At 32.7% G+C, this 27453-nt stretch overlaps 3 protein-coding genes across 6 annotated transcripts; 2 read left to right on the top strand and 1 right to left on the bottom strand.

Moving 5' to 3' along the window:
• Nucleotides 1-252: 252 nt before the first annotated feature.
• On the bottom strand, nucleotides 253-4544 carry LOC108454843 (uncharacterized). Its single transcript, XM_017753443.2, has 4 exons — nucleotides 3792-4544; nucleotides 1558-1841; nucleotides 1079-1306; nucleotides 253-1005 (listed from the first exon to the last, which is right to left on the bottom strand). The coding sequence occupies exons 1-4, from the start codon at nucleotides 4201-4203 to the stop codon at nucleotides 496-498; spliced, it is 1434 nt and encodes a 477-aa protein (XP_017608932.1). The 5' UTR covers nucleotides 4204-4544; the 3' UTR covers nucleotides 253-495.
• Nucleotides 4545-5802: 1258 nt separating this feature from the next.
• LOC108454358 (uncharacterized) lies at nucleotides 5803-20562 on the top strand. Of its 2 annotated transcripts, none has more exons than XM_017752795.2 (18): nucleotides 5803-6051; nucleotides 6139-6238; nucleotides 6338-6391; nucleotides 6506-6558; nucleotides 7444-7477; nucleotides 8307-8397; nucleotides 10126-10217; nucleotides 10363-10437; nucleotides 11849-11940; nucleotides 13249-13378; nucleotides 13605-13694; nucleotides 16532-16597; nucleotides 16999-17090; nucleotides 17871-17936; nucleotides 18062-18128; nucleotides 18522-18610; nucleotides 19120-19246; nucleotides 20066-20562. In XM_017752795.2, the coding sequence occupies exons 1-18, from the start codon at nucleotides 5993-5995 to the stop codon at nucleotides 20108-20110; spliced, it is 1422 nt and encodes a 473-aa protein (XP_017608284.1). In that variant the 5' UTR covers nucleotides 5803-5992; the 3' UTR covers nucleotides 20111-20562. The 2 variants fall into 2 exon arrangements, with proteins under 2 accessions (XP_017608284.1, XP_052874844.1); XM_053018884.1 differs by having other exon boundaries at nucleotides 6515-6558.
• Nucleotides 20563-21463: 901 nt separating this feature from the next.
• Nucleotides 21464-26646, top strand: LOC108457101 (probable E3 ubiquitin-protein ligase RHC1A). 3 transcript variants are annotated; one of them, XM_053018886.1, is made up of 3 exons: nucleotides 21464-21662; nucleotides 21979-22013; nucleotides 25337-26646. In XM_053018886.1, the coding sequence occupies exon 3, from the start codon at nucleotides 25429-25431 to the stop codon at nucleotides 26362-26364; it is 936 nt and encodes a 311-aa protein (XP_052874846.1). In that variant the 5' UTR covers nucleotides 21464-21662; nucleotides 21979-22013; nucleotides 25337-25428; the 3' UTR covers nucleotides 26365-26646. The 3 variants fall into 3 exon arrangements, with proteins under 3 accessions (XP_052874846.1, XP_052874845.1, XP_017611443.1); XM_053018885.1 differs by lacking the exon at nucleotides 21979-22013 and having other exon boundaries at nucleotides 22629-26646; XM_017755954.2 differs by lacking the exon at nucleotides 21979-22013 and having other exon boundaries at nucleotides 21468-21662.
• Nucleotides 26647-27453: the final 807 nt, after the last annotated feature.

Raw genomic sequence — 27453 nt, forward strand, 5'->3', positions numbered from 1 at the left:
AAGTTACCATGCCAATATTATTCAAAAATTAATGTGTAGTCAACATTTTTATTAAAGAAAATAATTTTATTTATTTTTGAAAGGTTAATAGTCAAATTTAACTAAAAAGAATAAATGTCATATTAACAAAAGATATGACCATTATGCCAAATATGATTCACCATCCACATATAAATCCATAGCGAGCTTCAAATATAAGAATATAAGAAAATGCTAACAAAGAGGGGGAAGGCACTTCAAAAGAACAAAGCATACAAAAGACAGGCCATTCAACGCCCCAAAGCTCCTGTATGATGTACACACCGACAGTATAAAAATGCGTCATATACATGTAAAACATGTATCTGTTTCTAACTATGATGTGCGAACTATATCTACGAGTTTATTCGGGATTTTCTAGATCCAGCCTAAGCGTACGTAACTAGCTTCAATCAATGGAATCCTCTACTCCTTAAAACTTTTTGATATATACATACTGAAGCAGGAAATTTAAAATCATACCCAGTTGTTAGGAAGTGAAAAGTTATGAAATCTGAAGGAGACCTCGCCAGCAGTATCTCGCTGTAATCGGCGGTCCGGCTGCTCACTTGTGGTTATGCTTTCATTTGGTTCACCAGGTGGCAGAGGCAGTACTTGATTATCATTAGGTTGGTGGGCTAATCTAACTTCCTGGGGCAATGGTAACACTAATGGAGAGGGATCCCAATTCCTGGCACCGCTAGAACCTCGAGAAACCAACGATTGATCCCAAGAGAAGACGTGCATTAGAATCGGAATGCTGGCATGTCGGTGTAGTGAGAGCTTCTGACTTAGGGAGACAGTATCAAAGCATCGAATAGCTCCAGTTGAAGAAACCATCCATGGAAGCACCTTCTGATTTGATAATCTTGAGACAACCAGCAACCTAGATGCACTCACTGATTCTTTGTAGAGTGTGCTGAGTCCTGATCTTGTCGAAGGCACGTTTTCATCATCATCGATTACAGATGATATATAGATGAATCCCTGTTATAACAGAGAAAACAATATATAAGCAAATTCTGTAATAGTCACAATTATTGAGAATCAGATGGCAGACCTCTTCTGTGCGGCTAATGGCGAAACCGAGCTTTGTGTCATCCTCTTTTAGTTTGATCTCAATTGCAACTTCTTCCACAAGGGGGGAGTACCATAGCCGAACTGCTCGAACAACTCCAATGTCGACTCCATGGTAGTCCTCAAAACCATATAGGCTTGCATTGGCTAGGTTGGATAAATCAGATAATGAGCCAGCATTTACAGTAGCTGAGGCTGTTTCGCCTGAGATCTGCTTAAAAAAATTAAAGAAAGATTAGTTCCCAATAATCAGATGAACATGAACCGGTTTGCCTAACCGATCAACCTGAGAATCTGCAGTCCTAGGAGTTCAGATAAGAGAATTGCATTGAAGGCTTGAACCTTAGCCTGTCCCTAAGGTCTAAAACCGTTGATTGCAAATGTCGGTGGTGAAACAATTCCAAAATACTTCAATTGAAGATATTTACTTGCTACTGAGGTTTTAAGTCTTTTGCATGGTACCTTAGTGAGCAAGGATTCAGTCTGGATATTCATGAAAACAATAGGGACCCCAGAGGCCTGAGATGCAGAAAGCCAAGCATTTGCTCGAGCAAGGGTATCCTCCAAGTCGTTGTATCGAGAGGCCACTCGGTCTGAAGCCTTTGGAAGGAGGAGAATAGAAAGAAAGCTGCTTGAGTTGGGAACTGCTAGCACCTCCTGCATCCTCCTCTCCCATGCATATGAGACATATCCATCCTGAAGCCTCGTCCTCGATAGTTCACTGACCATCCTGGAGCTCCTTGAAGCTGCAATGTTATTTTGTTTAACATTGAATTAGAAACTAGAAAAAACTAAAGACAAAGATTCAAACATCCGGTTTCAACAAGTTATGGCCCAGTGCATAACATTTATTGATGCTTATAGAGAACCTCTTTGCAGTAATTAAAGATTATCAATTACCATGGGCCAAATGGAGTTAAAAAGAAGGGATCATCAACACTCCGTTCATCTACTCAAATAGACTTACTGAGTTAATTATTCTATTCAAAAGTATAAATCCAGCAACGCATATTATTGGATAATCTGAGAACAGTGACCTTTAAGTGGCAATAGGCAAGGACAATGTATGTCTGCTCATTTAAAACTTATAGAAGCATATTTTGTAGATTAACTCGTGTTAGTATACTAGAATTTCGAATATCTTTTTACCCATTGATGCCGTAGAAGTAAGGAATAGTAAAAAAATCAGTAAGGGGGCAAAATGTAGGCTGTTTCTACTGCATAAGTATTGCAGGATATTTAAATAGCTAGATGATTAAACTAACTTGTACAATGGCATCCTGTCCCCTATATCAAGGAATAAGGACAATAAAATGTTAAAAGGAGAGAAAAATATCTTGAAAATAATAACAAATCCTACTGGTGCCATCTAAACCACAACAGTTTGCAGCTTTGCATCAGGAAAAAGAACCATCTAGATGGAAAAGACAAAGGAGCTCTTTACCCTTACAAAAGGTGCTTTTAAATTAAGAATCATAGTATTTGTGGGCTATGTTGCTCTAACTCTTTATTTTTCTTGAATTACATATATCTTCGAACATGATACAAGAACATAACCCTACAAATACACAGATAAGGCTTAGAAAAAAAATTGAGCATACCCGAATTGAACACATATGCATCTGACACTCAAACCCAAGTCCAGTTAACATAGTTTGTGCATACCAATCGTCAGCTTGAGGACATAAGCTATCTTTCAGGTAACATGAACTAAAATGGTCACCAAGGCTGTCCCTACTCACATCCAAAAGGATTTTTCTTTTCAGTTGCGAAGTTAGTCTTTCATTATTTCAAGTTACGAAATTCTAAGCCAAAAAGAGACTAAAAAGATATTGATAAATTCCGTTTTCGAATAAGTCTCAAGAGAGAAAAGATCCAACTAATTATTTGGTGGTGGGAGCAAGCTTTTTCTCAAGTTGCTATACTTTCTAGTCTGAACTCTAAAGCCCACCAATCTAACTCGGGTACGAATAAATAAAAGCTAGGCTTGTCAGTAGTTGAGCATTAACGGGTAGTAATCAAACAAAAACAAAGACTTTTGGTCAATTAACGTAAAAAATATATATAAATATCCTACTCGAGGAAAAACATATCTTTGGGATTACATTATTGACAGATACACCACACCAAAAACTTTAGAATCTTTTTACAATTCTAAAGTTGATTTCTAATATAAAATGATTTTGTTATTTTCAGACATTTCAACTTATATAATTTTATGCATATTCTTTTTCACATTTTAATTTAAAATAACATATGAAACTGCTTTCCCATTATCACCCACAACAAAGCATGGACTTTGAAATATTTCAATTTAACAAGTAGATTCCAAACCTTAAATCAAAGGTGTGTTTTTCTTTGAAATTTTATAATATATCAACTAATTTTCTTTAAAATAAAATAAAAAACATTTTATTTGTAATATATAAATAATGAATATTCTAAAGATTTTGAAAGAAAAGAAATTACTATTACACGTGTCCTAAGACAGATTTGTACGGAACAGGGAATCTAAACAGCAAAATCGAAAAATCTAGTCTAAACAGAAATTTTCAGAATTTCCTTTTGATTCTTTTTTATTTTTTTAATATAATAAGGAAAGAATAAAGAAAAAAGGAAAACAGAAATCAAGAATCGGGTCGACGGGCCAACTCGGTTGTCGAAAAAAATAGTAGTAAAAAGAAAAAAGAACTCACCTTGCAACTCGAAGCACTCGGACTCGGTGCGATCCAAGAATCCAACAGCGTAATTGGGATCCGCTATAGACCTCAACATATATTGCTTTTTCCCGCCAGACTCGTTCGGCACGATACAGGCTTGCAGCTGAGCGAACTCGTCGTTGCCTCGCCGGACTCGGACGAGAATCGAGGTCTCTTTGTTCTTATAGGAGCTATGAAGAACCCTCTGAACTCCGCTCCTGCCGCCTTTAAAAGGTGCCTTATGGGCAAGTCCTGAACCGGATCCAATACGAATCTCTTCAACAATATCGCCAGTCTGGAGCATGTCTGCGGTCCATTCGTCAGCTTTTGAGCTCCCTTTTAGACATTCGATTGAGAGTACAGTCGGCGATCTCATGCTCTCCGATTGTAGGGTTCGGTCCATGGGCATTTTCCGGGTCGGGCAAAACGCTATATAATCCTTACAGAAATCCTGTGGAAGGTCAACACCTCATATTAAAGAGTCAAAGAGAGAGAATTTTGGAAGAGAGAAATGGGAATATGACGATGGAGAGGGGATATTCAATTAGAATTGTTTTAATTTTAAAAGGGTAGATATGGTGCTCGAGAAGTTGAAACCAAAGACGACTAAAAGGGAAAAATGGAAGGGATGGGACAGAGGAAGGCAAAGTCAAGGAGGAGAATGGAGGATTGAAAATGGAATTCAATAATATTAAGCTATCGAGCATTGAATAATGCTAAGACACGGAATAGTAATTTCGACGAATTTGTGCAGTGGTTTTTCTATAATTAACCAATTCTTTTATTACTATAATTTTTTAATTTGTTATTTTAAATAATTTTGAAGTCATAATTGAAGCTTTTATACCTTACTAACAATTGATATACCTTAGTAAGGCTTTCGGGTCAAAAAAGAAATTAGTAAAAACTAAAAATTAATTTAACCCTAAAAAATTATATATCCTTAATGACAAAAATATAATTAATTAAATTCTTCCATTAATTGAAACGGTTAATTGATCGATTTGATCATTAAATAAATTGACGTGATTAACGATTTGATCATTAAAAAGTTGATGTTTTAATGATAATCATCAAAAGATGACACGTGATATGTTATATTGAAAGAATTAAAAAATATTTTTAAAAATTTATAATAAATAATTAATAAATTTTATATATGTAATACACATGAATATAAAATTGTCTATCTTCATTTGAATTTGGACACTCTTTTATCCATATTTATTTCTAAATGAATTCAAAAGTGTAAAAAGTTTAAAATTATAAAAAAATTATTAATAATTACTTAAAGAATAAACAATTAAAATGGTCACTTTTATTTATCTCAGATTATATTTTAGTCACTTATATTTGAAATGTTACATTTTAGTCACTTATGTTATATGTTATAATATTTTAATCATGAGCATTAATTGTTATTAACGGTATAACGGCAAGCTAACGTAGCACGTTAAATCATCATTTCAAACGAAAAATTTAAGTTAAATTATATAATTGGTCAAAACGAAAATGGAAAATAAGAAGAAAAAAGAACATAAAAGAATAAAAAATAAATTACTCAAAACGAAAAAAATACGGGGACCGATTGTATAATTTAACCTAAATTTTTTGTTTGAAATGATGATTTAACATGCCACGCTTACCGTTAATGAAAATTAACTGCTCGGTGACTAATATGTTACAAAACATGAATGTAAGTGACTAAAATGTAATCCAAGATAAACAAAAGTGATCATTTTGATAGTTTACCCTTTATAGAGTATATAAACATATATTTGAATTTGTAATAATTATTTTTAACACTATATGATTTAAACCTAGAAGAAAAATTTTACAAAGAATTCATAAAATTGTTTAAAAATATTTAAAATTTATATTTTATATATGGGCTGACTTATTTTTATAAACCAAAATTTATTCGGTTAAAGATATTAATATTTAGAATTAATTAATTAATGGGCTGACTTATTTTATAATTGTGTTAGTTTTTATAGGAATCATTGAGCATTGAGTTTGATATTAATATTAGTATTTATTCCATTTATTTAAATTGAATACTCAGAACCGACCATTTATTTATGAAAAAAAAGGTTTTGCTTTAAGCGGTAAACCCCAATGGCGGGAAAAAGAAAATGCAACATAAGTAGCAAATCCTCATTGATTGATTGTTCACAATCATTCATTTGTTCATTGTAATGGATAATTATTTCGTTACTTCCAAACCCTCATCTGAAAACCCTAAATTCAAACCAAGGTAACCAACTCTTTCTTATTTTCTCTTTTCTATTTCTCTGATTCTTTTATAGTGGGTGAATCTCAAAATGTTCTTTCCAATACATAGGCCGCGTCCATGGCGGAGAAGCAATCTCGAATTGAACGGAAAATTCGATCCCAAATACCGCCACAGTATCTCTGATCTCCTCATGCACTCTTATTCTGAGGTCTTTCAAGTCTTCTTCTTCTTCAGCGTTTTTCTATTTTTACTTCTTCTTGACGGTTAGTTTTGTTGAATTACTGATATTTGCTTTGCGATGACTTAGATTGGGGCGTTTTCGCATTTTTATCACATTGATGGAAAGCCATGTCAAACTCATGTATGCATCAAATTATTTTGGGTCATTAACAATTTGTTCTTTTGCAATCTATTTTGTTCTCTTTTCTTCCTTTGTTTAATCCGTTGGTTTATGACTCTAAATATCTGTTTTTAGATGAATCAGATTAACAATGCTGTGAATTCAGATCGCCAGCTTCAGTTCCGAATGTTTGTGCTTCTTACCTTTTTTTTTTTTTTCGTATTTATCTAATGAAGATGTACATGTATTTATGATTTTTATATTTGGTATCAAATGTTTACAAAATTTTCATTTAAGATCATTTGTTTTGCTTTCATATTTTACTTTTTCTTTATACTAATTCTTCAAAAAGCGAAATGCATAATGATTATTAATCTTTATTCAAAATCATAATTTCTTGCAGAATCACTCATGGAACATAACCCATCTGCTAGACAGAAGTACAACTAAGAAAAATATTCATCCGGGAAAAATCAGTAATAATGATGCCTATAAATTAAGTCTCAAGCTTTCTTTTTCACCTAATGTTGGTAGAGTTCTAGTGTTATCCATTGTTAGAAAAAGCCAATGTTTCAAGTTGCATTAGGGATAGTTTGGCACAGTGCTGAAGTTTTGAGAAGATATCATTAAGATAGTTAGAAACTCAAATTTGAGAGAATAAAGTTTTAGATATACGAACTTACAACATAGTATTTCAAGTCCCAATGTTTGCTTGGGCTGAGTTTTAAAGTGCAGTTTTTTTTCTCTTTAGATCAGAGGTGCTTGTTAGACATTTTAATTTAATTCCGAATTTATTTTGGTTTAGAATTAAGAACCAGTGATAATTTGATTTGGCCTTTCTTTACTAGGTTCATTTCCATCTACAATTTCTAGTTACTACAAGTCATACTCTAGAGAATTCAATTCATATAATCAATTAATCATCCTTTTGTTTTAACATTCAAAAGTGCATTTTCAAGTTCCTTTAAAAATGAAATATGTTAGTGAAACCTTTTAATATTCTCTCTCAGATTTTAATTTATTCATCCTTCTTGTTTCATTTCAAAAGTTAGCTTACTAAGCTTCTTTTTCAGGCAAGGAATATCTGCAATTGACTTAGACAATAAGGTGAAGCCTACCATTCTAGTCATAAAATTACAGCTTCCAATGTGTATTCATGATAATTTTCGTGCTAATTGTGTTTCTTGATGGTCTTTTGGTTTATACACATTTCTCATGTTCTTGTATAGCTTGCATTTTAAGAATGACATATAAGTCGATTTAGATAGTTAAGAATATTTGGACATAAAATCAAATTTGAAACAGCATATATAGACCTAGTTATATTGTTTAAAGTTTGGCTTGAATACATATTTAGAACTTATCAAGCCATGTTTTGAAGCAGAACTTTGAGTTTAAGGGAAGCCAACATTTCAAGGTAATAATACCTCCCCTCCAAGATTCGAACTTGAGGTTTCCAATTTGGAAATTCAAGTTCTAACTATGGTGGTGTCCAATTGAGGACAAATAGGCATGACCAAATTATAACACGTTTTGAAATAATGTCAATCTGGATCCTGTTGTTTAGGGTCTTGGGGCATGTAGAATCATTATGGATTGTTGTGTCCATTAGTTCAGGTGATATCTTTTTCTGTATTATAAAGTCGCTCTAAGCCTTTATACTGATTAAGGCTTGAAAACTTTGGTTGTGGCTTTTAGAGTCTTGTGTTATGTGTATGAAATGCCTATGCACCCCCTACTGAATAACTCCTCTAATTTTACATGCTATGTTGCACTTTTTGTGACAAATAGTTAATCAAATTAACAAGAGATACTTCTATTTCTTAATTTTATTATCCTATCTACCTTTTTCCTTTTCACTGCATTTTTAGTCTTCCTTTTTTTCTCTTCTTTCCTTTCTGCTCACTCTAATACTTTAATCAATAATTGTATACAGGGAATATACATAGTTTCTGTGACAAAATCAGGGTGCTTAACCGTTCATGACTTTGAGACTCTATATTGCCAGAGTACTGGTTCGTTGCCACGTAAGTTTAATAAACTTGCTTTCCACTTTCCCCTTGCACTAACATGTTTGCATAAACGTCTAATGTACGTTATATCATGAGTTGTGTACATTAGTCTAATTGAAAATTGAAATCATTAAAATGATTTTGTGGCAATGTCCTTAAATTTGTGGGTACAAGGAAGTCATGCATGTAGAAAATGTAAAAGAAATTCTGGTATTTAAAATTGTGGTTTTGCACAAGGAGAGAGACATCTCACTAAGATTGTTCATTTGGTATGCCTCTTTAAACATGGTGCCCATATTCCTAGGTAATTGATGCTGATGATTCAAATTATATATCCAAAAACATAGTTTGAACTTTGACGTCTCCCTTTTTGCATATTGTTGTGTTAGGTACATAAAACATGCCTAGTTTGCAATGTTTAGTGGTTGTTTATTTGTAGTTACACGCCATCAATGGATTGGTTTAGGAGTTAATTCGACGGCCTGTTTTACACTCGTTTTTCGTGGCCCTTCCACGTGGTTACTTTATGCATAAATAATAAATATTTATATCCTTCTAATAGTGTTCTTGACTGCAAAAAAGGCCATATTTCAGGTGTATTGTAGTTTGCATTAAGCATCCAATGTATAACTAATTGATTATGTGCGTGCGCATGTACGTGTGTGTTGGGGGGGTCCAATAATATAAGACCACAAAAAATCTAATAATTAACAGATGTGGGATAACACCACTTAACACTCCCTACTAGTTCAACAATTACAAAATAAAAAAGAATTTCAGAAAATTTTAAAAAATTCATAAAAATCAGAAAAAGGAAAAAAGGAAAAAAAATACTGAACACAAATAAATAATAATAATAACATAAACATTTATTTTATAATTTATAATAACAAAATTAATATTTAAACTAACACAAATTTGGTCAAACAGTCATTTAACCGTTTTTTTTTTTGTTTTGCTAATTTGACCAGTTTTAATATTATGTTAAGCAGCCACCTAAAATCAATTGGTATGAAGGGATTCAACTTTAATACCCCACAAGAAATTTAATAAAATCATGTTAAGCATTCAGTCTAAAATCAGTTGGTTATAGGTTGAAGTGTCCCACTTTAATATAAGATTATACAAAATCTAATATTTAACAGATGCTGGATGACACTGGTTAATACTCCCCTCACATTTAGCTCAAAGAGGCTACTCCTGGACAACCTCATTAGGGCTCACCGATCTCACTTGGATTAGGAAGAACAACATGACAAAATTTGAGCTCTGATATCATATTAAAAGTTCAACCTAAAACCAATTGGTAATAATCGGAAGGGGTTCAACTTCAATATAAGACGACCAGAAATTTAATGCTTAATAGGTGTGTGATAAAACCACTTAACAGTTTGCATAATATTCTCAACATCTACAATGGTCATGCGTAGTTGATTAATGGTTTTTGTTTTACAAGGATAACTTTCGCTTCCTCTTATTATTCAATAACCTTGAACCAAGGATGACGATAAACTTGGTGGGATTGAAGAATTCTTATTAATTACTCCAAACTCCTTATTTCTTCAATTGCAAGTAAACTGTGCATCGTCTCAGTTCTTTTTGAAGCGTGTAAACATGTTTTACATTTTTTTGCTTGTTTCAAATTTAATTACGATTTCCTATATAAATTCATACTTATGTTTAGTTATGATAATTTATTATGCTTGCACCTTACTTTTGTTTTTAGTTATTTCTTTGGAATAGGCTTACTTGAAGATGAAAGTAAGCATTTAATGCACCTCAATTTGCAACGACAACTTGATGATGTTCGGTGGAATCATGCTAACCAAGATGAGGTTCTATTCACTTACATATCTTCAAACTTTTATGTAGTTAGATGTTGCATATGGTCATCAGACATTTTACTTTTTTTCTTTCTTTTTTGCACTTGCCATATGCAAAAGGTAGTGGCTAGCATAATGTTCTTGTTTACTTTGCTAGGTTGCATGTACTTCTGTGAAAAGTAATGAAGTGCTTATCTTTGATATTGGTTACATCTCTTCTAAACCGGTTGAGGTAAGTTTCTCTCTCATGTTTGATAACTCTCATTATTGGAAGTGATAATTATCAATGTACCATGTGGATTAGCTCCCTGTAGGTTCATCATGTCTGTGTGATTGTTGGCATTTAAATGTAATGGTTGGGTTATTTCCTAAACTTTTTTTATTTTCCCCAGCAAATTGATAATCCAATTTAACATGCAATCAAAGCTTTCAAGTTTGAACTCTGACAATTATTTCCCCCCTTTATACATTTTTACTTTGTGTCTCACCCATCAATCTATGCATTTCTGTTCTAGTTCTTCAGGTTGCACTTTCTCTTTCTACTTGGTTTCACATTTAAACCCATTAATCATTCATCAAGTATGTGAGCAACATGCTTGGAACTTAAATAAACTAATTGTTTCTTTTTCTTTTTATCAACTTAAAGCTTTTGGAATAAATAATCATTCATGTAACATTGATATGGTTCAAGATAGTTAGAGTATGTCAATTTATTGTTGATGATCAGAATATTATGAAAAATAAAAAGAAATATATGTGAGAAATAATTCACTTGTGCATTGAACTTAACATTTACATTGGTATTTATACAAGTTGTATAAACCTAACTAAGGAAATTGTAAAGATGTAAATCTGGAGAAATCCATAAAAATCAGTGATCTAAGCCCTATGATTCAGACTATAATCATGTTAAGCTTTAAATTTAGTTTGCTGTAATTTCCATCACAAGCTTTCAGTGTTAATTTGGTCAGTTGTAAATTAAGTTGTCAATCCCCCTCTAGTTGTCCTATGGATATCATAAATGCTCAACTTGCAAACCAAATTATGATAGGAAAAATAAAGCATGAAAAAAAAAAAAAATACAACAAGCAAATTTCCAGGAACAGAAACAAAGCCAATGGTGATCATCAGAAGGCAAAATCTGGTGAGGTGAGCTTTGGAGAAGTACACAGATGCTGTTGTTAACACATAAGACACACGCAGGCTGGATTGCTGCTGGACTTGCAGGGTTGTCCAGCAATGGGGCTGTGAGTCCTATGGCGTGGGCAGTGAGACAAGAGAAAAGGCTTAAGTGGATGAGTACCAAATTTCGAATTCTAGGGTTTTGAGAGATTTCGAAAAATTAGAAAAGAAATCCCTAGTTTTGGAATTTCAGCTTTGATACCATGTTAAAAGCAAAGGAATGGTGACTGAAAAATGGAGGAATTTTACTATCGTAGATGATTTCATGAGAAAAATATACATAGGTATTTAGATAGAAAAATAGGAAGAAAAAGGGAAATTGAATCCTTAAACATAAGGTAATTGAATCAATTAAATCCCTAGAAGTCAGCTATATACACTGTCAAGGGATTCTTACCGTTTGCTTATCTCTGATTATACCTTTCAATGTATCATGACAATTTTCTTCTTTGTTAACCCAGGTATTAAGAACAAGACGCACTCTGTCTGTTCTTGGTTCTGAAGTCTATAAGGGTCTATGTGAGATAGCCTTTACAACAACTGATAATTCAAGGTTAGTGAAAGGCTTAGAAAACTATAGTAATTGTTCAGGCTTATCTTTAATAAATATGAGCTTGGTTTTTGAAGTTATACTATTGAATTAGTTAAATTGATCCTTTCATATTTGAGAAACCACCTTTGGTTGTAAAGTACAAAAGACATAAAAGCATTATCATTTTGGGAAGCAAATTTGAGTGCCCTGTTATCAATGGATATTATGTTTTATTTATATATACTTTTTCTGTGCCATAAATAGTTCATTAGAGGTTTACATGGAACATTCTGTATGCCTTTCCTTTGCAGGTTCCTTCGTATTAAACTTAAGCTTTAATCTTGGGCTAAAAAGAAACTTGATGTTTTTGTTCTCAACAAGAATAACTGAATTTCATCTTTAGGATAAGAACATGAAGGTCAAGACAACATAGTCTAGTTTCCACTAGACTAGAAACATGGAGAGCTATTATTTTGAATAATCTTATTTAGGTCATTTTAAAATTTTCATATTGTTTATATTTTTCTAACAAAAAATCTAAAAAAAAGTCATTGGCCTTTCTTTTCATACTTGAACTAGGACTAGAATTTTAGGTACAAATACATGTTGGTAACAAATTTCAGGAACTTGTTTAGCCAGCTTTGCTGTGGAAGAGAGTCAAAAGGCTTTGTTGGTGAGAAACAAGCTAGTTACTGCCCCCTTTGTTATTAACTTCTTCATCTTTTTGGTGACATGTACACTCATAAATATTTAGAGCTGTGTTGCTTGGGCTCTCCGATTTTCTTGAAATATCCATTTTCGAAACTCATGTTGGCCTTCAAGGATTCTCTAGATACATGGAAAACTTAGAAAAATCTAACCATATTCATGTTAGATACATATGCATATCCGACACACGCTCAAGTTTGAGCAACATAGCTTTAGATTGCTGAGATCTATAATTCCCTGGGATTCGGGATCCTAACTGACCTAGCAACAAACTAATTTATAATTCAGCTGCTTTGTGACCTGGCATAACTTTGGAATTAGTATCATCAAGGAATTGAACCCACCTTTTGTGTTCTAAAGTCTAGTTAACTAATATATTATTGATTCAAGCAGCACTTATTTTACTTGACACGGTATTTGATTTTTCTGATGATTCATGGATCTGTAATGTTTTAGTTTCACTGCTGATGTTTTTTCTGTTTCCCTTTTTTTTCTTTTAGTTTCCGAAAATGTTTATGAAACACATAATGGCTGTCATCTTTTCAATATGCCAATTTTTGTGTCGAATTGATTTAATTTTTTGTTTCCCTCGTTTTCTTTCCCGATGGCTGGTTGCTATAGGTTAATTGCCTCTGACACGCATGGTGTAGTCAATGTATGGGATAAAAGAAAGAGCCCTCTTCCTTCTCTTGAACTCATTACTGGTTCTCGTAGCACACTCAATACTATCCAACTACATGTGGATAATCAGGTTAATAAAATGAAGAGCTCTCAATCTAGTTTTGTTAAGAAATCTATGTTTGGTTTTGGTTTATTTAAGTTTTATACTATATTTTGTAAATTTCTTCCCATAATGCAGTGCTGGCAATAAATAATGTGGAATTAGCAGAATAGAATAATTTGTGAAGTTATTAAATTACTATACTTTATTTTTTAGCTTTTAAATTATCCTTACGGTTATTAAATGATTTAAGCAGACCATTTTGGGGGCTAGTAAGGATGGAAATATCTATATATGGGATCTTCGTGGAGGAAGAACATCTGCTGCTTTTCAGTGTCATAATGAGGTAAGACAATTGAAGTTCTAACTTTGTTGCATAAGGGAATAGTTTCTTTAGATATTTGAAATTCAGATGACCTAATTGGAAATGCCACAACATGGTTGCACCATATCCTTATTGATACTAGATAGTGAAGTCAAACAAATAGTAATGAATTAAGGGTTATATCCTTGTAGATAATAACTGAACCTATATTAGCCACCTTAGTGACCCATCAAAAGTACTTACCATTAGATTATCATGATATGGACTATATTTATGAAACCTAGTAGCATCTCCTTTCATACGATTAGATGCCCTTAAATCCACAATCCGCATGCTGGTTTTCTTGTGTCTTTCTAGTTTTGGAATGGGAATATTTACGGAATCCCCATGAATAGGATCAAACCTTATTCCATGGTATTTACACGAGATTCCTCTTCCTTATTCTTAAGCAAGTCCCCGAGAGGGCTTAGTTGATCCATGATTTATGTTTCAGCTTTCGTTTCCTTTTTGTTTGTTTCGAGAAATATATCGATCAATTCCGATTCTTTATTTTTCTATTGATTCTTTTCCAATCACGATGTATGGATCTATGAATCTATGTGTCTATATTGATCCTGTTCATGGATTAACGAAAATGTGCAAAAGCTCTATTTGCCTCTGCCATTTTATGAGTCTCTTCCTTTTTGCGTATGACATCGCCACTCCCTTTGGCAGCATCCACTAATTCGGAACTTAATTTGAAAGCCATATTTTGACCCCACTTTAGATTACTCGGATAATTACCTTTTCTTAAGTAGGATGTTACCTTCAAAATTGAGTTTTCTCTACCGCTTGCCATGGCTGATTTGGGAGGTTTCGTATCTCCTTTTTCTCTTTTAGAAATGGTTTAGAACCTGCTGCTTTGATGCCATGTTGGGAAAGATATTCTAGGAGACAGATTCATTGAGAATGAGAATAAAACAAAATTTTTGAGAGAGAAAATCTTTATGCTTTTCTATGCTTCTTGTTAGTTACAACAGCCTCTATTTATACATGATAAAATTCTAAAAATAGAAAAGTATCACAAAGCATGACATTAGGCCCCAATAATGGGCATTATTACAGAATGCAACAATTACACCTAAATTCTCTGTGCCAACCACTATTCAATAAATTATTGCCAAAGTATCTCTACCAAATCTCAATCAACACTGTTACTCCTAAAATATTTGTACCAAATACTAAATCCAGCCCTTTGATAAATATTCATTTAAATAAACCTAGATTTCAAACTTAGAGAAAAGGTTTGGGTTGTACTTTTAGGGTGCATTTGTTTCATGGAAAATGACTTACAAAAAATATCTTCTGCATTTTTTTATGGTGTTTTGTGGAAAACAGTTTGGTCAACAGAAAATAACTTAGTCAACGGAAAGTAAACTCTTTTCCGACTTATCATTTTGAAAAGTGTAAGTTATTTTCCGGAAAAGAATTTCTTATGAACATTTTATTTTTATATAAAAAACTTAAAATAAGGCCTAAAATTATTATATTAATAATAAATTTTTATTTTAATTTTAAAATTTTAAATATTTAAACATATTAAAATAATTAATATAAAATGTTATAATGTTTAATATTATTAAACATTCATATTTAATTATTTATATTTAATAATATAATGAATTATTAATATAACTTAATTTTTAATAAATTATTTAATTTTACATTTTGATTTTAATAATAAATTTTAACAATAATAATCTTACATTTTAAATAGTATTCTTAATGTATTATTGAAAATTAATTATATTAATATTTTAATGATAAATATATATTACAATTTATAAATTTTTATAATAAATTTGTTATAGTATAAAATATGAATATTTTAATTATATAAATATGAGTATTTATTTAAATAATGCTTAGCTTTATTTACCTCTTCCAACTCTAATGTGTCACTATGCATTCTCATATATTTAATATATGTAATTTAAACTTACTAATTAGACATTATTTATTTTTAGGTTTATATATGATATAGTTGGCCAAAAAGTTTACATATGATATTAAATAATATAAAATATTATTTTATTATAAAATAAATTTTATTATCAAAAGGAGATGTTACTATAATTTTTGTAGTAAATATATTTATGTTGTGTTTATTTCACTAGGAACAACTTTTAGAAAATGATTACATGAAAATTTGTCAAACAATGGAAAATATTTTATGTAGAATTATCCAAACACCAAAAAATATCAGCTTTTCCAAAAAATTAGTCCATTTTCCAGAAATCATTTTCCGGAAGTTATTTTTAGTGAAACAATCGCAGCTTTAAAGTTTTCCAAATCAATGTTCCTACTTTTGTAAGTTGTCAGATCTTTTACCTTTTATATGATGTAGTTCAATATAAGTCGAAACCAAACCATGCTATTAGCATGGATGATTGAAATAATACTGAATTCAGAATATTGAACAATTTTAAAACTTAATTATAATAAAGCTCCACAATAGATATTAGTCAGCTTTTAATTTTGCATTTACCTTATGCCAGATCTCCATGATTTTATATATGGAGTAGCTGTTTGTACTTCATCAGCCACCCCTCTATGATTGAATCTTTGTTTGTCACCTGCTTTTAATATGTGGCATATTGGAAAAAGTCTTCCAGACTGTTGCTGGCACTAAGACCCAATCTCAAGAAAAACAGCTCAAGCATACAAAAGCCATCCTAAGCCACCTTTTCTTCACTGCCAGGACCCAGTTATTGATGACATATCTTTATGCATATGGTTAATATAGCTTTGGAAGTTGACAAATTTGTAGTATCTTATTTATTCTTGTAGTGACATTAACAATGTTTTCCATTGTTCAGGCTGGCCTCCCACCTCTAATATCTTTCAAGTTGGCCTCAAAGCTGGCAAAGATTGGATCTTTAAAGGTATGCTGTGATAAATTTCCAGGCCATGTTCTTTTTCGTCAGGAAACACATTTGCTTCTGTTAGATTTTTCTTTCAAAGGCCCCTTAGATAATGCAATCGCCTATGAAGGACCATTTTTATGAATGTCCAATAGCCTGACATGTACCTTGACGGAACACTGAACTGCATTTAACATCTCTAATGAATTGGGATTGCCCTTTTTGATCAGGAACTGCGAGAAATATCAGTAGTTATATGATGTGAAATAAGTTGTTCATGTAACAATTTGTTGACTGAAGAGTTAATAGGTTACATGGAAGCAAACTATCATGTTAAAGTAAAATCAGAATAAACCCAGCTCCTTGTTCCTTTTCATAATGTGAAACAAGTTTTTGAATGATATATTCCCTTGAATTTTCAGGCACAATCAGATATTGTCCCAAAAGAAATACACTCTATTGATCTTGATCCTTCTTGCCCGTACCAACTGGCATTCCATCTAGATGATGGTTGGTAAGTTGTGGAAAGAATGCATAATTAGTTTCCTTAATTAATAATTTAGTTTGTATTGTTGATTATGCTTATGACATTTATTCTTGTGATCTATCAGTTCTGAATAAGCAAATAAAACAAAGTTTTTAGGGTTAATTACATGTGGTACCCGAACTATATTGAAATTTCTGATTTGGTGTCTAAAGAAAAAAAAAACCACAACTAAGTACTCAAACTTTCATACCTTAAACAAATTGCACCTCTTGCATCCTCTGTTGTCAAATGACAATGATCTGTCTCGGGCCAGCCTCCCCTGCTTTCTCATTCCTTCTCTTTCCTTTCTTTCCTTGATTATTTCTTTATTTTTCTAATCCAGAAATAAAATGTAAAAAAATGACATGGCATTCGTAGACTCATGGAAGATGATTCCGCATACCTATACATCGGTGTTGATCTTGAATCTACTGATTGTGCTCATAACTGGCCAAAGATTTTATTCTCGAGAAAGAAACATTTCTAGGAGTGACTTCTGTTTTAGGTTGAAATACCAAGAAAGCATGAAGAGTTTCTTAAGGTCCTTGCTAGAGTTTCTGTAGGGAACTAAACATGTTCAGAATCCATTGCGTAAACAGCTAAATTAGAAAGTCATAACTAAATTACTGTCGGCCTCAGGAGACAACCTACTCTGTGTTTATGCATAATTCAAATGTCCTTTTGCTTCTATCATGATGCATTGGAGACAAAGAAAATTCGAAACCCAACTTTGACGTTTTCTTCTTTTCAATTCCTCATGTCATGCAGGTCTGGTGTTTTGGATATTTACAATTTAAGAGTTACGCATGTTCATTGCCCTCCTCCAGCTTGGTTGTAAGTAAAGCTGTATAAACTTACAATTTTGTCCTATTTTTGTGACATGATATTGGGATGGGAACTTGTATATGATTACTGGACGTTTATTTCTTGTTCTTTGCTTTTTTAATTTGATTTGTTAGGAATGGAGCCAGCATATCAACTGATCTACTGTACTTGAGAAAACCATCATGGCTACCAACATCTTCTGTAAGGATGTTTTATCACTGGTCCAGTTAGCTATTACCACTATGCATAACTGTTCACTGAACTCAAGATAATCATCAAGCTCCTTTAAGGGGAAACAATTTACCTGGCTCATTAAAGGACACCCAACTTTTGAGCATTGTGCAATAATCAGCTAAATCATCTTCATATAAGCTTCAATTTTTTTGATTATTTGTAATAATACTTTCGTACTTTTGGCGACTTATTATGATTGTTTCCTCACATACAGTTTTAATTAATGCAGTACTATTTTGATTAACAGCATCCTTCAATACTTAGCAGCATATGCATCAAATAGCCTTTTTCTGGATTTCTTAACAATAGGGACCCAAACGATTATATATATTATCTCACACCATTATTTGTTTACTGCAGATTTATGCGGTAGGATCATCATATGATTGTGGCATACATATTTTAGATTTCTATCCTGATACAAGCTCTCCTAGCCATGTGGACTACAGGTAAGGGGCTCCTTAAGGCTTTCTTGCGTGAGTCATCTGATACTCTGGAGGATGGACAATTCATATTTGCTTGTTCAGTCAATGCATGTCAAATCTTTAGTATTGTTCTCGTATAAGATTGAATCAAAACAAGCTGTTGTGCATGTAGTCATAAAATTTTTCTAATATTTTGCGGGTGTACTCCCTGGTGTATTCAATGGTGTTCTTGTTAGGCAATATGTTGTTTTCTCACCATGGTCCAGAGGAAAGGTGCGGGGTGCAATAGGCCTCGCTTTTTTATGCTACATTAGATATTTAATATTAACAGCACTACTTTCATGTAGAAGGCACCACTCATGCAAGGGTGCATATTCATGCTTGTTTTGATGTATGTACTAACATATACACACAAGTCCTTGTATGCCATATTATGTATGTAGTCAAAGAAATAATCTGACTGCTGTCCATGTTGCTTTCAGGAGTTGATTTTCTTTTTCAACATTTTTTTTGTTTATCTTTTCTCGTTCTAGGGAGGATGTGGAGAGTTTGTCTAAGATGAACCACCAAAGAAAGAAAAATATTTTTGTTCCATTGTCTGAAGGTGTTACCACATGTGCAAGTCATCCTCTTAATGGTACCATCATAGCTGGGACAAAGGTTAGTCTTTTATTTTGACCCCCATACCGTAATTATAAGGTGATTGATTTAGCTTCTTTTAACTCTTAGCCTACCTCCTTTCTCTCGTATAAGTTACTGAAAGTAGAGCATATATGCATGAGTTTGATGGGACTAAAATTAGATATTCCCACAACGACATGAACAAGGTCATCCGTTTAAAAAAAAAAGGGAAAAGATAACTTTTAGGAACTAAAACTTTAAGAGAGAATGGCCTTATGCCGAAATTCTAATCAGAGAGCAAGGTAGACCCTTTAACCTTATGGACTCTTGTTTTGTTATTGATCATGGTTGGTTGTTAGAAAATAAATTAACATTGCATCTTCTTTCTAGTAAGCAAAGCTCTATTCTTTCCATCACCGACTATTGATTTATAAAAACCACATCATTATATGATCATTTATTCTGTCTGTCGGTACCAGGTCAATTGATCATTTAGATGTTGCATGTAATAAAAACAAACCTTACAAACTCTGATACTAACGAGAACGCAACCTTCAGTTGTTTGAGTTTGTTTCTGAAGCCGTTTTACTCCATGCTTGGGAATTGGGATGCAATATAGTTGGTAACACTGTGTGGCAAAAACAAAACATTCAATTTAAGGAAATGATTTGTATATGAAGTCCGCTCAAAGCGGTAACATAGTTTACGCCATTTATTATTTGTTGTATTGAAATCTTTGTAGGCTTATATCATCGACTTTAGAGTTTCAATTTCAAAATTCTTATTGAGTGTTATCACTCAACCTTCCTGATTTTATAGAAACACGCAAACTGATTTTGGTTGAATGACTGGTTTCAGCATTCATCTTTGCTCGTCGTATCTCAACCACGCTGGGCATTTTGAGGCAAAATTTTGTGTAAGTGACAAAGAAAGCCCTTAAAGTTAGGTAACTGGTCCCTGTTAGATACAGATTTACAGCACATCAAAGGTGGTGAGAAAGCAGAAAAACATTGAAGCGGGTAACTTACAACCGTTAAATGGATAGATCCAAATTTGGATGCACATCATCTACCTGCTTGATTGAAATGCATACTAGTTTCATAGACAGAAGTCTTGAATTCGAAGTCCAAAGGAATAATTGGGCCGGGCACTAGTCTCTTCATAAACACTAGTTTTTCTTAAACACAAGCACTACTGTATTATGTGTAAATACTAAATACTCTTTATCAACCATTTCATTCTTCTCTAGCATTTGATTGGTATAATTGTATGGAAACTAAATGAACATGTTGATGCAAGTACCTATTGCTTGGTTGTAGAATATGTTAGATTAACTAAACATTCCTTTATGCTCAGTAATTGTGCCAATATATTGTAAATTAGTTTGGGATTGTCCCATTTTTTTTTATTCCTTTTGCTCGAGTGACTAGTCTTCTACATGTCACTTTTCTCAATTTCTTTCAAAGTAGTTATCTCTTAACCAAAAGGTTAAATTTTGTTAAATGTTGTGGAAATTTCATGATTTTTAGTTTTTATACTTTTTGAGTTTTAAAATTTTAATCATTTTAATTTTTATACTTTTTGAATTTTAAAATTTCAATCTCAATCAAATAATAACTATTAAATTCATAAAGTTAAAATTTTATTGTTTTTAAAATTTAGTACATCAAACATATTAGTGTATATGTAATCTTGCATTGACTTATTACTATCACATTTTATTTATATTAAAAAAAAGCTAGCTAAAACATTTAACGATTGTAGCTTACATCAAGATTAAAATTTTAAAATTTAAAAATATAGTGATTAAAAATAATTCAATTAGAGAACATGAATAATTTTACATATATTAAAAGATTAATAATAAAATTTAATCAAATAGATTTAATTATTATTTGGTTTGAATTAAAATTTTAAAATTAAAAAGTATAGTTTAAAATTGATGAAATTAAAATATAGATGTTGAAAGAGTGTAAGAAAAAAATTATGAATTGGGAAAGTTAAAAGAATATAGGTAGGTATTCATACCACCACTTGAAATCCTTTGATTTATATCCATATAACATATTTTTAAATTTGTTTTAAAAATTAAAACAATATTTTTGGGAATTCTAAGTTATTGATTGGGTGTTTATTTATAAAAAATTATATTTTTAAGTAAAATAGAGAATTTGCCACCAAATATGCTCGGCTGGACTCCTTTCTCGTATGTCCGGAAACTGTTATATTTTCAACCTTTTTCTAAATAGAATATTAGAATGTAGAATCTAAGATATGACAAGAATTTTAAGTACCAATTTGAGAGAGATGTCAAGTTCAAGGGCTAAATATGCATTTGAGCCCAAATAACAAATGCTATCTTTGTGAAAAAATATTTAGAAGTTAAAAGAACCTCAAATTCCATATCTCAATTTTTATTTATCTCTTGGAAAAATTCATCTCTGATCTCCTCGAGGTATCTGCATATTTCTCTAATGTCTCATCTCTGATCGATTACTCTCATGTTTTCCTTCCTTTATTCTCTCTAATTTTTATTTCATTTAATACAGATTTTTTTTAAATAATAAAAAAGAAAAATCGAGGCCCTTCGTTTTTCAACTTTGTCTTAACCGATCAATTTGAGCTACGGTTTTGTGTTATGATGTGGATATTAAGTGTTGGGTTTAAATGATTGCTTGATCTTAGCTTGGACTCACACTAACTTAGTAACTGTTAGTATTTAAGATGAATTTTTTCCTTAATTTTTCTTTCATTTGCTTTCTTGATCGTAGTTAACCCTTGAAGAAATTATTGCTGAATAAACAAGGTTGGTTTAATTCTAAAGCAAAAAAATAAAAGCAATCCTTTTCTTCGCCTTTATTTACTTTTGTTAGGATTGAGCTCTGATTAGAGATTTTGTTTTGGGTTTAATTGTTGATTCATCTTTTTTCTATTATTTCTTCTTCGCTTTTATTTACTTTGTTAGGATTGAGCTCTGATTAGAGGTTTTGTTTTGGGTTTAATTGTTGATTCATCTTTTTTCTATTATTTCCTGGCAGCTCCTTTGTTAGTGAATCTTGTTTCCATGTCTATTTATTGTACGTTTTAGAAAGATCAGAAATCAGGGAGCATGCGTTGTGTTATTTAATCAAGAATTGAGAAGAGAGGCTAGAAAATAAGAGAAGAAAAGAAGGGAATATGAGTTTGTTCATGTACAGTATCTGATAATAATTCCTTAGCTAACAGCTGAAAGTAATGGCCAATAAGAAATTAAGACTTGGCCAATATATGATCTGTGTGGTTACAAAAAAGAATTTAAGCTAACTTTCATCTCAGCAGGTTGCTATGCCTGATTCTCTCTCCCTTTAGCTCCTTTTGTCAATTTCCTTCTTGTTTATCCAACTCCTAATGGTTCTAATTTCTTTCTATGCTTGACCTCCAGCTATACATTTCTTGCTGTAGCTCCTTTCCTAGCCTCTGCCTCAGCATTCTTACTCCTGTTAGTGGCCTTGGTTGATATTTTCATAAGAGGTTGGTGTTGAGCGTCTTTGGAATGTCTTCTTTCTTGATTCTGGTCTGCCAATAGCTAGATCTTAAATCTGTTTTTGCGAAAAATGTATTACCCTTTAGCTGATCTAGCAAGTACTCCACCTTGGGAATTGGGAATTTATCCTAAATGGTTTTGGGTTGTCTATAATCAATGCATAATCTTCATGTCTCATCTTTTTTCTTCCCCAGCAAGTAAAGATTAGCAAACGGAGCTCTTTTTGGTTTGTATTTTTGAGGACGACATCATGTCTGCAACTTGTTTCTGCTCTTCGACCTTATGGTAGTAAGGAAATCTGTAAGGTCTGAGGTTTACAGGTTTAGGGGTTAGGTAAATAGTAAGGTCATGTGACCTTGCAGGTGGTAATTCTGAAGGTTCCTTGAACTCATCTGAAGATTCCTTGAACTCATCTAAGTAGGAAGGCAAGTACTGGCAGTAGCTCTGCTGGTATTTCTGCTGCATTACATTTAGATGTTAACATATACAATCCTGCCGTTGATTGTGGTTCTTTTCCCATCAGCTTTTGTAATTTCTCCCCCAAAATCAATTTGAAGCAACTCTGACGCTTTTCTCCTCAAAGCTGTGTCTGTTTTCCCTCCTTGTGAAAAGCTAACGAAAGAGATAAAAGATTTATTATCTATACATTTAATCCTTACAAATCTACTCTTTTTATGCTCCTATAAATATGTTAACATTTATGGAAATACAACTATACACAACAAATACTTTCAAGTAGGAGCATAGATATTGATCATACCCAGCATGTTACACAGATAGTCAACTTGATTTCCATCCTATGCTTTTGTAAACAAATTAACAAGTTCTTCTCTTTCTTCACATAGACAATGGAGGTTAAATTTTCTAGAATCTTCTCACGAATGAAGTGACAATTAATCTTGATGTGTTTGGTTCCTTCATAACAGATTGGATTCGAGGTGATATGAAGAACAGTTTGATTTTCACACTATAGTTTTACTTATGATGTTTCCACATGATATCACACGTAGAATGTGTCATTCTTGTACTCAGATTCTACATCATATCAAGATACAACATTTTGCTTTTACATTATACGAACTTTTCACCAGCAAAGACACAATAAACAGTAGTAGTCCTCATATCAATCTTGGATCCAGCCCAACCAACAGCGCCAGAACTCTCAATGCGAGTTTGTCAATGATTGTTTTACAATGTGCCAAGCTTAGGATCCTTTCAAGTAATATAGGATCTGTTATAGAGCTACCCGCTGTTTGACTGTCGGTGTGGACATGGACTAGCTAACAACACACAATAAAATCAATATCCGAATGAGTCACAATGATATAGTTTAGTCTCCCAACTATCCTCTCTTAAGATCATTGAATGGCTCACCATTATCCCTTGTAAGATGTGCATCTGACTGAATCATGATATATAGGTCTCATTGTTCTATAAGTTGGTTTACTGGTTTCAGGTAAAGCATGGTTGTCTAGTAAACCAGAATCATGATACTTATAGGTATATTTAACTTGTGCATCAGTGACTGTAACTTCTACAGATTTCTTGCCTTCACCTTGACTGAGTAGTTACAGTGGAATCTAAATCAACATAAGTACTGTGCTCCCAGGATTCTGCTTTGCTAGTAGTCCTTTTTTATCCATTAGCTCCAAAATTCTACTGATATGCTCTTGATTTTCTACAAAGTTAGCATCTTTCTGGTTGTTAGATGCGTTAAGTGTGTCCAGTTGAATCTAGAAGGGGTATTGAGTCTAGTTCCTTCTGCCATTTCTTTGTATTTCTTGTGTTTTTCCAGCTTCTATGGCTGAATCTGGACTAGCTCTGAACCAAATTTTTACTTAATCAAGAATTGAGTAGAGAGGCCAGAGAAGAAAAAGGAAAGTTGAGTCTGTTCAGTCATAATCTCTTAATACAGAAACTATACATATATAATATCTAACAATAATTCCTTGCTAAGAGTTGAAAACAATAGCCAATAAGAATTTAGTACTTGAACAGTATATGATTAGTGTGTTTTGAAAACAGAATTTAAGCTGACCATTAAGATCTTTCTGGCTCAGCAGGTTGTTGTACATGATTTTTGCTCCATCCATCTACTTTTGTCAACTTTCTCCTGAGTTCATCCATCTCTATCAGTTCTCCTTTCTTGCAATGCTTGACCACCAGCTGTACATTTCTTGCTGTAGTTCCTTTCCTTACATCCATCTCATCACTCTTGCTTCTGCTAGTAGCCTCAGCTGATACTTTCATGACAGTTTAGTACCGACTGCTGACACTGAAAACTTTTGTCAAAAATAAATAATCAATTTACTTTTTCTGCGTCATTTTTTTTTTGGTAAGAGTAATTATGTATTATTTAGGAAAGAGAAAGAAAGAATTTTTATTCCATTTTGCATCCAAATCAATCTCGTCTAATTTTGCCAGAATGCTTTGTTTGTACCTGTTGTAGCATGAATCAGATGAAGGGTGTAATGCTAATTCTCTGGAATCTGTGTATCTTCATTTTTGTGGTGAAATAGAAGTAAAGCAAATGCTATTGTTCTTTTTATTCTTTGAAGTGGACATAAGTCAATATGATAATTTCATATTGGTACATCACTTTGCAGGTTGTACTAGGTTATGCTGAAGAAACAGATAAACTGAATGTGTAAGGACATTTGAGGGATTTTCTCTTTCAGACTTTCTCAAAGAGAGGAAAATGTCAACTGGAAGAAATACCCATTGGTGTTATAGATGCAGGCGCCCAGTTATCCTTCAGGGGCATGATTCAGTTTGCTGCTATTGTGGTGGGGGGTTTGTTCAAGAACTGGATGAAATGGTGCCTATCAGTCCCATGGATTTTTTCGGAGTTCCTGGTGATGAAGATCGTGGTCAGAGATTTGGTCTCATGGATGCTTTTTCAGCCTTCATGAGGCAGAGATTGGCTGATAGAAGTTTTAACCATAATATCAGGGGAGGAACAGATTCAATTCTTGAGCATAATCCACCATTTGGTCCTTTGTTGGTGTTTGGTGGCCAAATTCCTTTTAGGTTGTCAGGGAATGGTGGGTTTGAAGCTCTGTTTAATGGGGCTCCTGGAATTGGCTTTACAAGAGGTAATGCTGGAAATTATTTCATAGGTCCAGGATTAGAAGAATTGTTTGAACAGCTGTCAGCTAATGATCGTAGAGGCCCTCCCCCAGCAACTCGATCTTCAATTGATGCAATGCCCACTGTTAAGATTACTCGGAGGCATCTTCATTCCGACTCGCACTGCCCTGTATGCAAAGATAAATTTGAATTGGGGTCTGAAGCAAGACAAATGCCATGTAATCATTTATATCATTCGGATTGCATTATCCCATGGCTGGTGCAGCACAACTCGTGCCCTGTTTGCCGTCAAGAATTGCCACCACAAGGATCAGGTAGCAGCCAGAGTTATAACCCCAGGGGTCAAAGTAGGAGCAGCAATTTTGGAAGTAGTTCCAGTGGAAGGGAGAGCCAAAGCAGCAGACGTAATCCATTTTCATATTTCTGGCCATTCCGTTCATCAAATTCAAGCTCTAGCCATAATGGAGCTGCGGGAAGTAGTTCCCCACGGCATGTGCATGAGAACAATCATTCGATGGGGTATAATGGATGGCCTTTTGACTGAGGTCTGTAGTTGTGTGTACCTGTAGTGTTTGGGCAAAAATTAGTTGCACTGAATGTGGATTGAGGGATCTTAAAAGAGTGTCTCTGTAAAAGTGAATGAGGTCAATTTCGTCCTGCAAACTGTGTTTCACTCTTTAGCCAGTACTTGTGGGTTTTCAATCTACTATGAGGACTATAACTCAATAACTGCAGTCTTGATGGCATGCTATGCTATGCTATGCTTCCATGTTTCAATAAACTAAGCATCATGTATGATATGGGTTTACAAGTTTGGTTGAGTTAATACTAACCAAGATTACATCACGAGCTTTATACTCTTTGCTTTAATCTATGAAAACACACTCTCTATCCCACCAATTTATTTAGGGTTTAAACTTGGAATTATAAATTTGAGGGAGTCTGTGGGTGACAGTTGTAATTGGATTGTTCTACTGAATTATTATTATTATTTTATAATTTTTGATAATTTATTTAATTAAATTTACTGAAAGGCTGTCCAAAATAGTAATATAAGCCCCTAAAAATATAATCCATCTAGAATTTGGTTTAAAAAAGATCAATCTAGAATTTTGACAGGTGAACGATGCGGCATGCATTTAACTTTTAAAATATTTTATATAAATTCTTTTATATATTTGTTTAATTTCACATTTTAATTGGTTTACTTTCTAAAATACAAGCATTCAACCCTTGATTTAATTATCATTTTAACGGATTCACCTTTAAGTTGGTAATAGTTTAAAATTATGGATTAATTAACGTAATATAAATAAATTGAAAAATTAAATGTTAAAAAAAATTCAAGGGTTGAATTTAAGTTATAAATTTTGTTTAGTATATTAATTAAAACTAAATACTAAATATAATTAGATTATTTGATAAGATAATATAATCTCAAATGAAATATAATAAAATAAAAAAAAGAATGAAATTTACTCTCTATTAAATGATAAATAGGTCATTATCTACTTATTATTTTCTACATTTTTAAAAGAAAATTTTATCTAACAATTTTCATTATAGGTTATCAAACATATTTAAAATTTAAATTGATGAAAATATTAATTTTAAAAAATTTCAAACATTCTAT

Source organism: Gossypium arboreum, chromosome 9 (genome assembly GCF_025698485.1).
Source record: "Gossypium arboreum isolate Shixiya-1 chromosome 9, ASM2569848v2, whole genome shotgun sequence".
Taxonomy (NCBI): Eukaryota; Viridiplantae; Streptophyta; class Magnoliopsida; order Malvales; family Malvaceae; genus Gossypium; species Gossypium arboreum.

Bases quoted from the DNA above. Each gene is read 5' to 3' on its own strand.
- LOC108457101 (XM_053018886.1), top strand. From the start codon at position 25,429: ATGTCAACTGGAAGAAATACCCATTGGTGTTATAGATGCAGGCGCCCA.
- LOC108454358 (XM_017752795.2), top strand. From the start codon at position 5,993: ATGGATAATTATTTCGTTACTTCCAAACCCTCATCTGAAAACCCTAAA. The intron at 13,695-16,531 runs GTAAGACAATTG...TCCATTGTTCAG, and splicing joins CTTTTCAGTGTCATAATGAG to GCTGGCCTCCCACCTCTAAT. The intron at 19,247-20,065 runs GTTAGTCTTTTA...GACTGGTTTCAG, and splicing joins CCATCATAGCTGGGACAAAG to CATTCATCTTTGCTCGTCGT.
- LOC108454843 (XM_017753443.2), bottom strand. From the start codon at position 4,203: ATGCCCATGGACCGAACCCTACAATCGGAGAGCATGAGATCGCCGACT. The intron at 1,842-3,791 runs GTGAGTTCTTTT...ATAACATTGCAG, and splicing joins CGAGTGCTTCGAGTTGCAAG to CTTCAAGGAGCTCCAGGATG. The intron at 1,006-1,078 runs GTCTGCCATCTG...CTGTTATAACAG, and splicing joins CCATTAGCCGCACAGAAGAG to GGATTCATCTATATATCATC.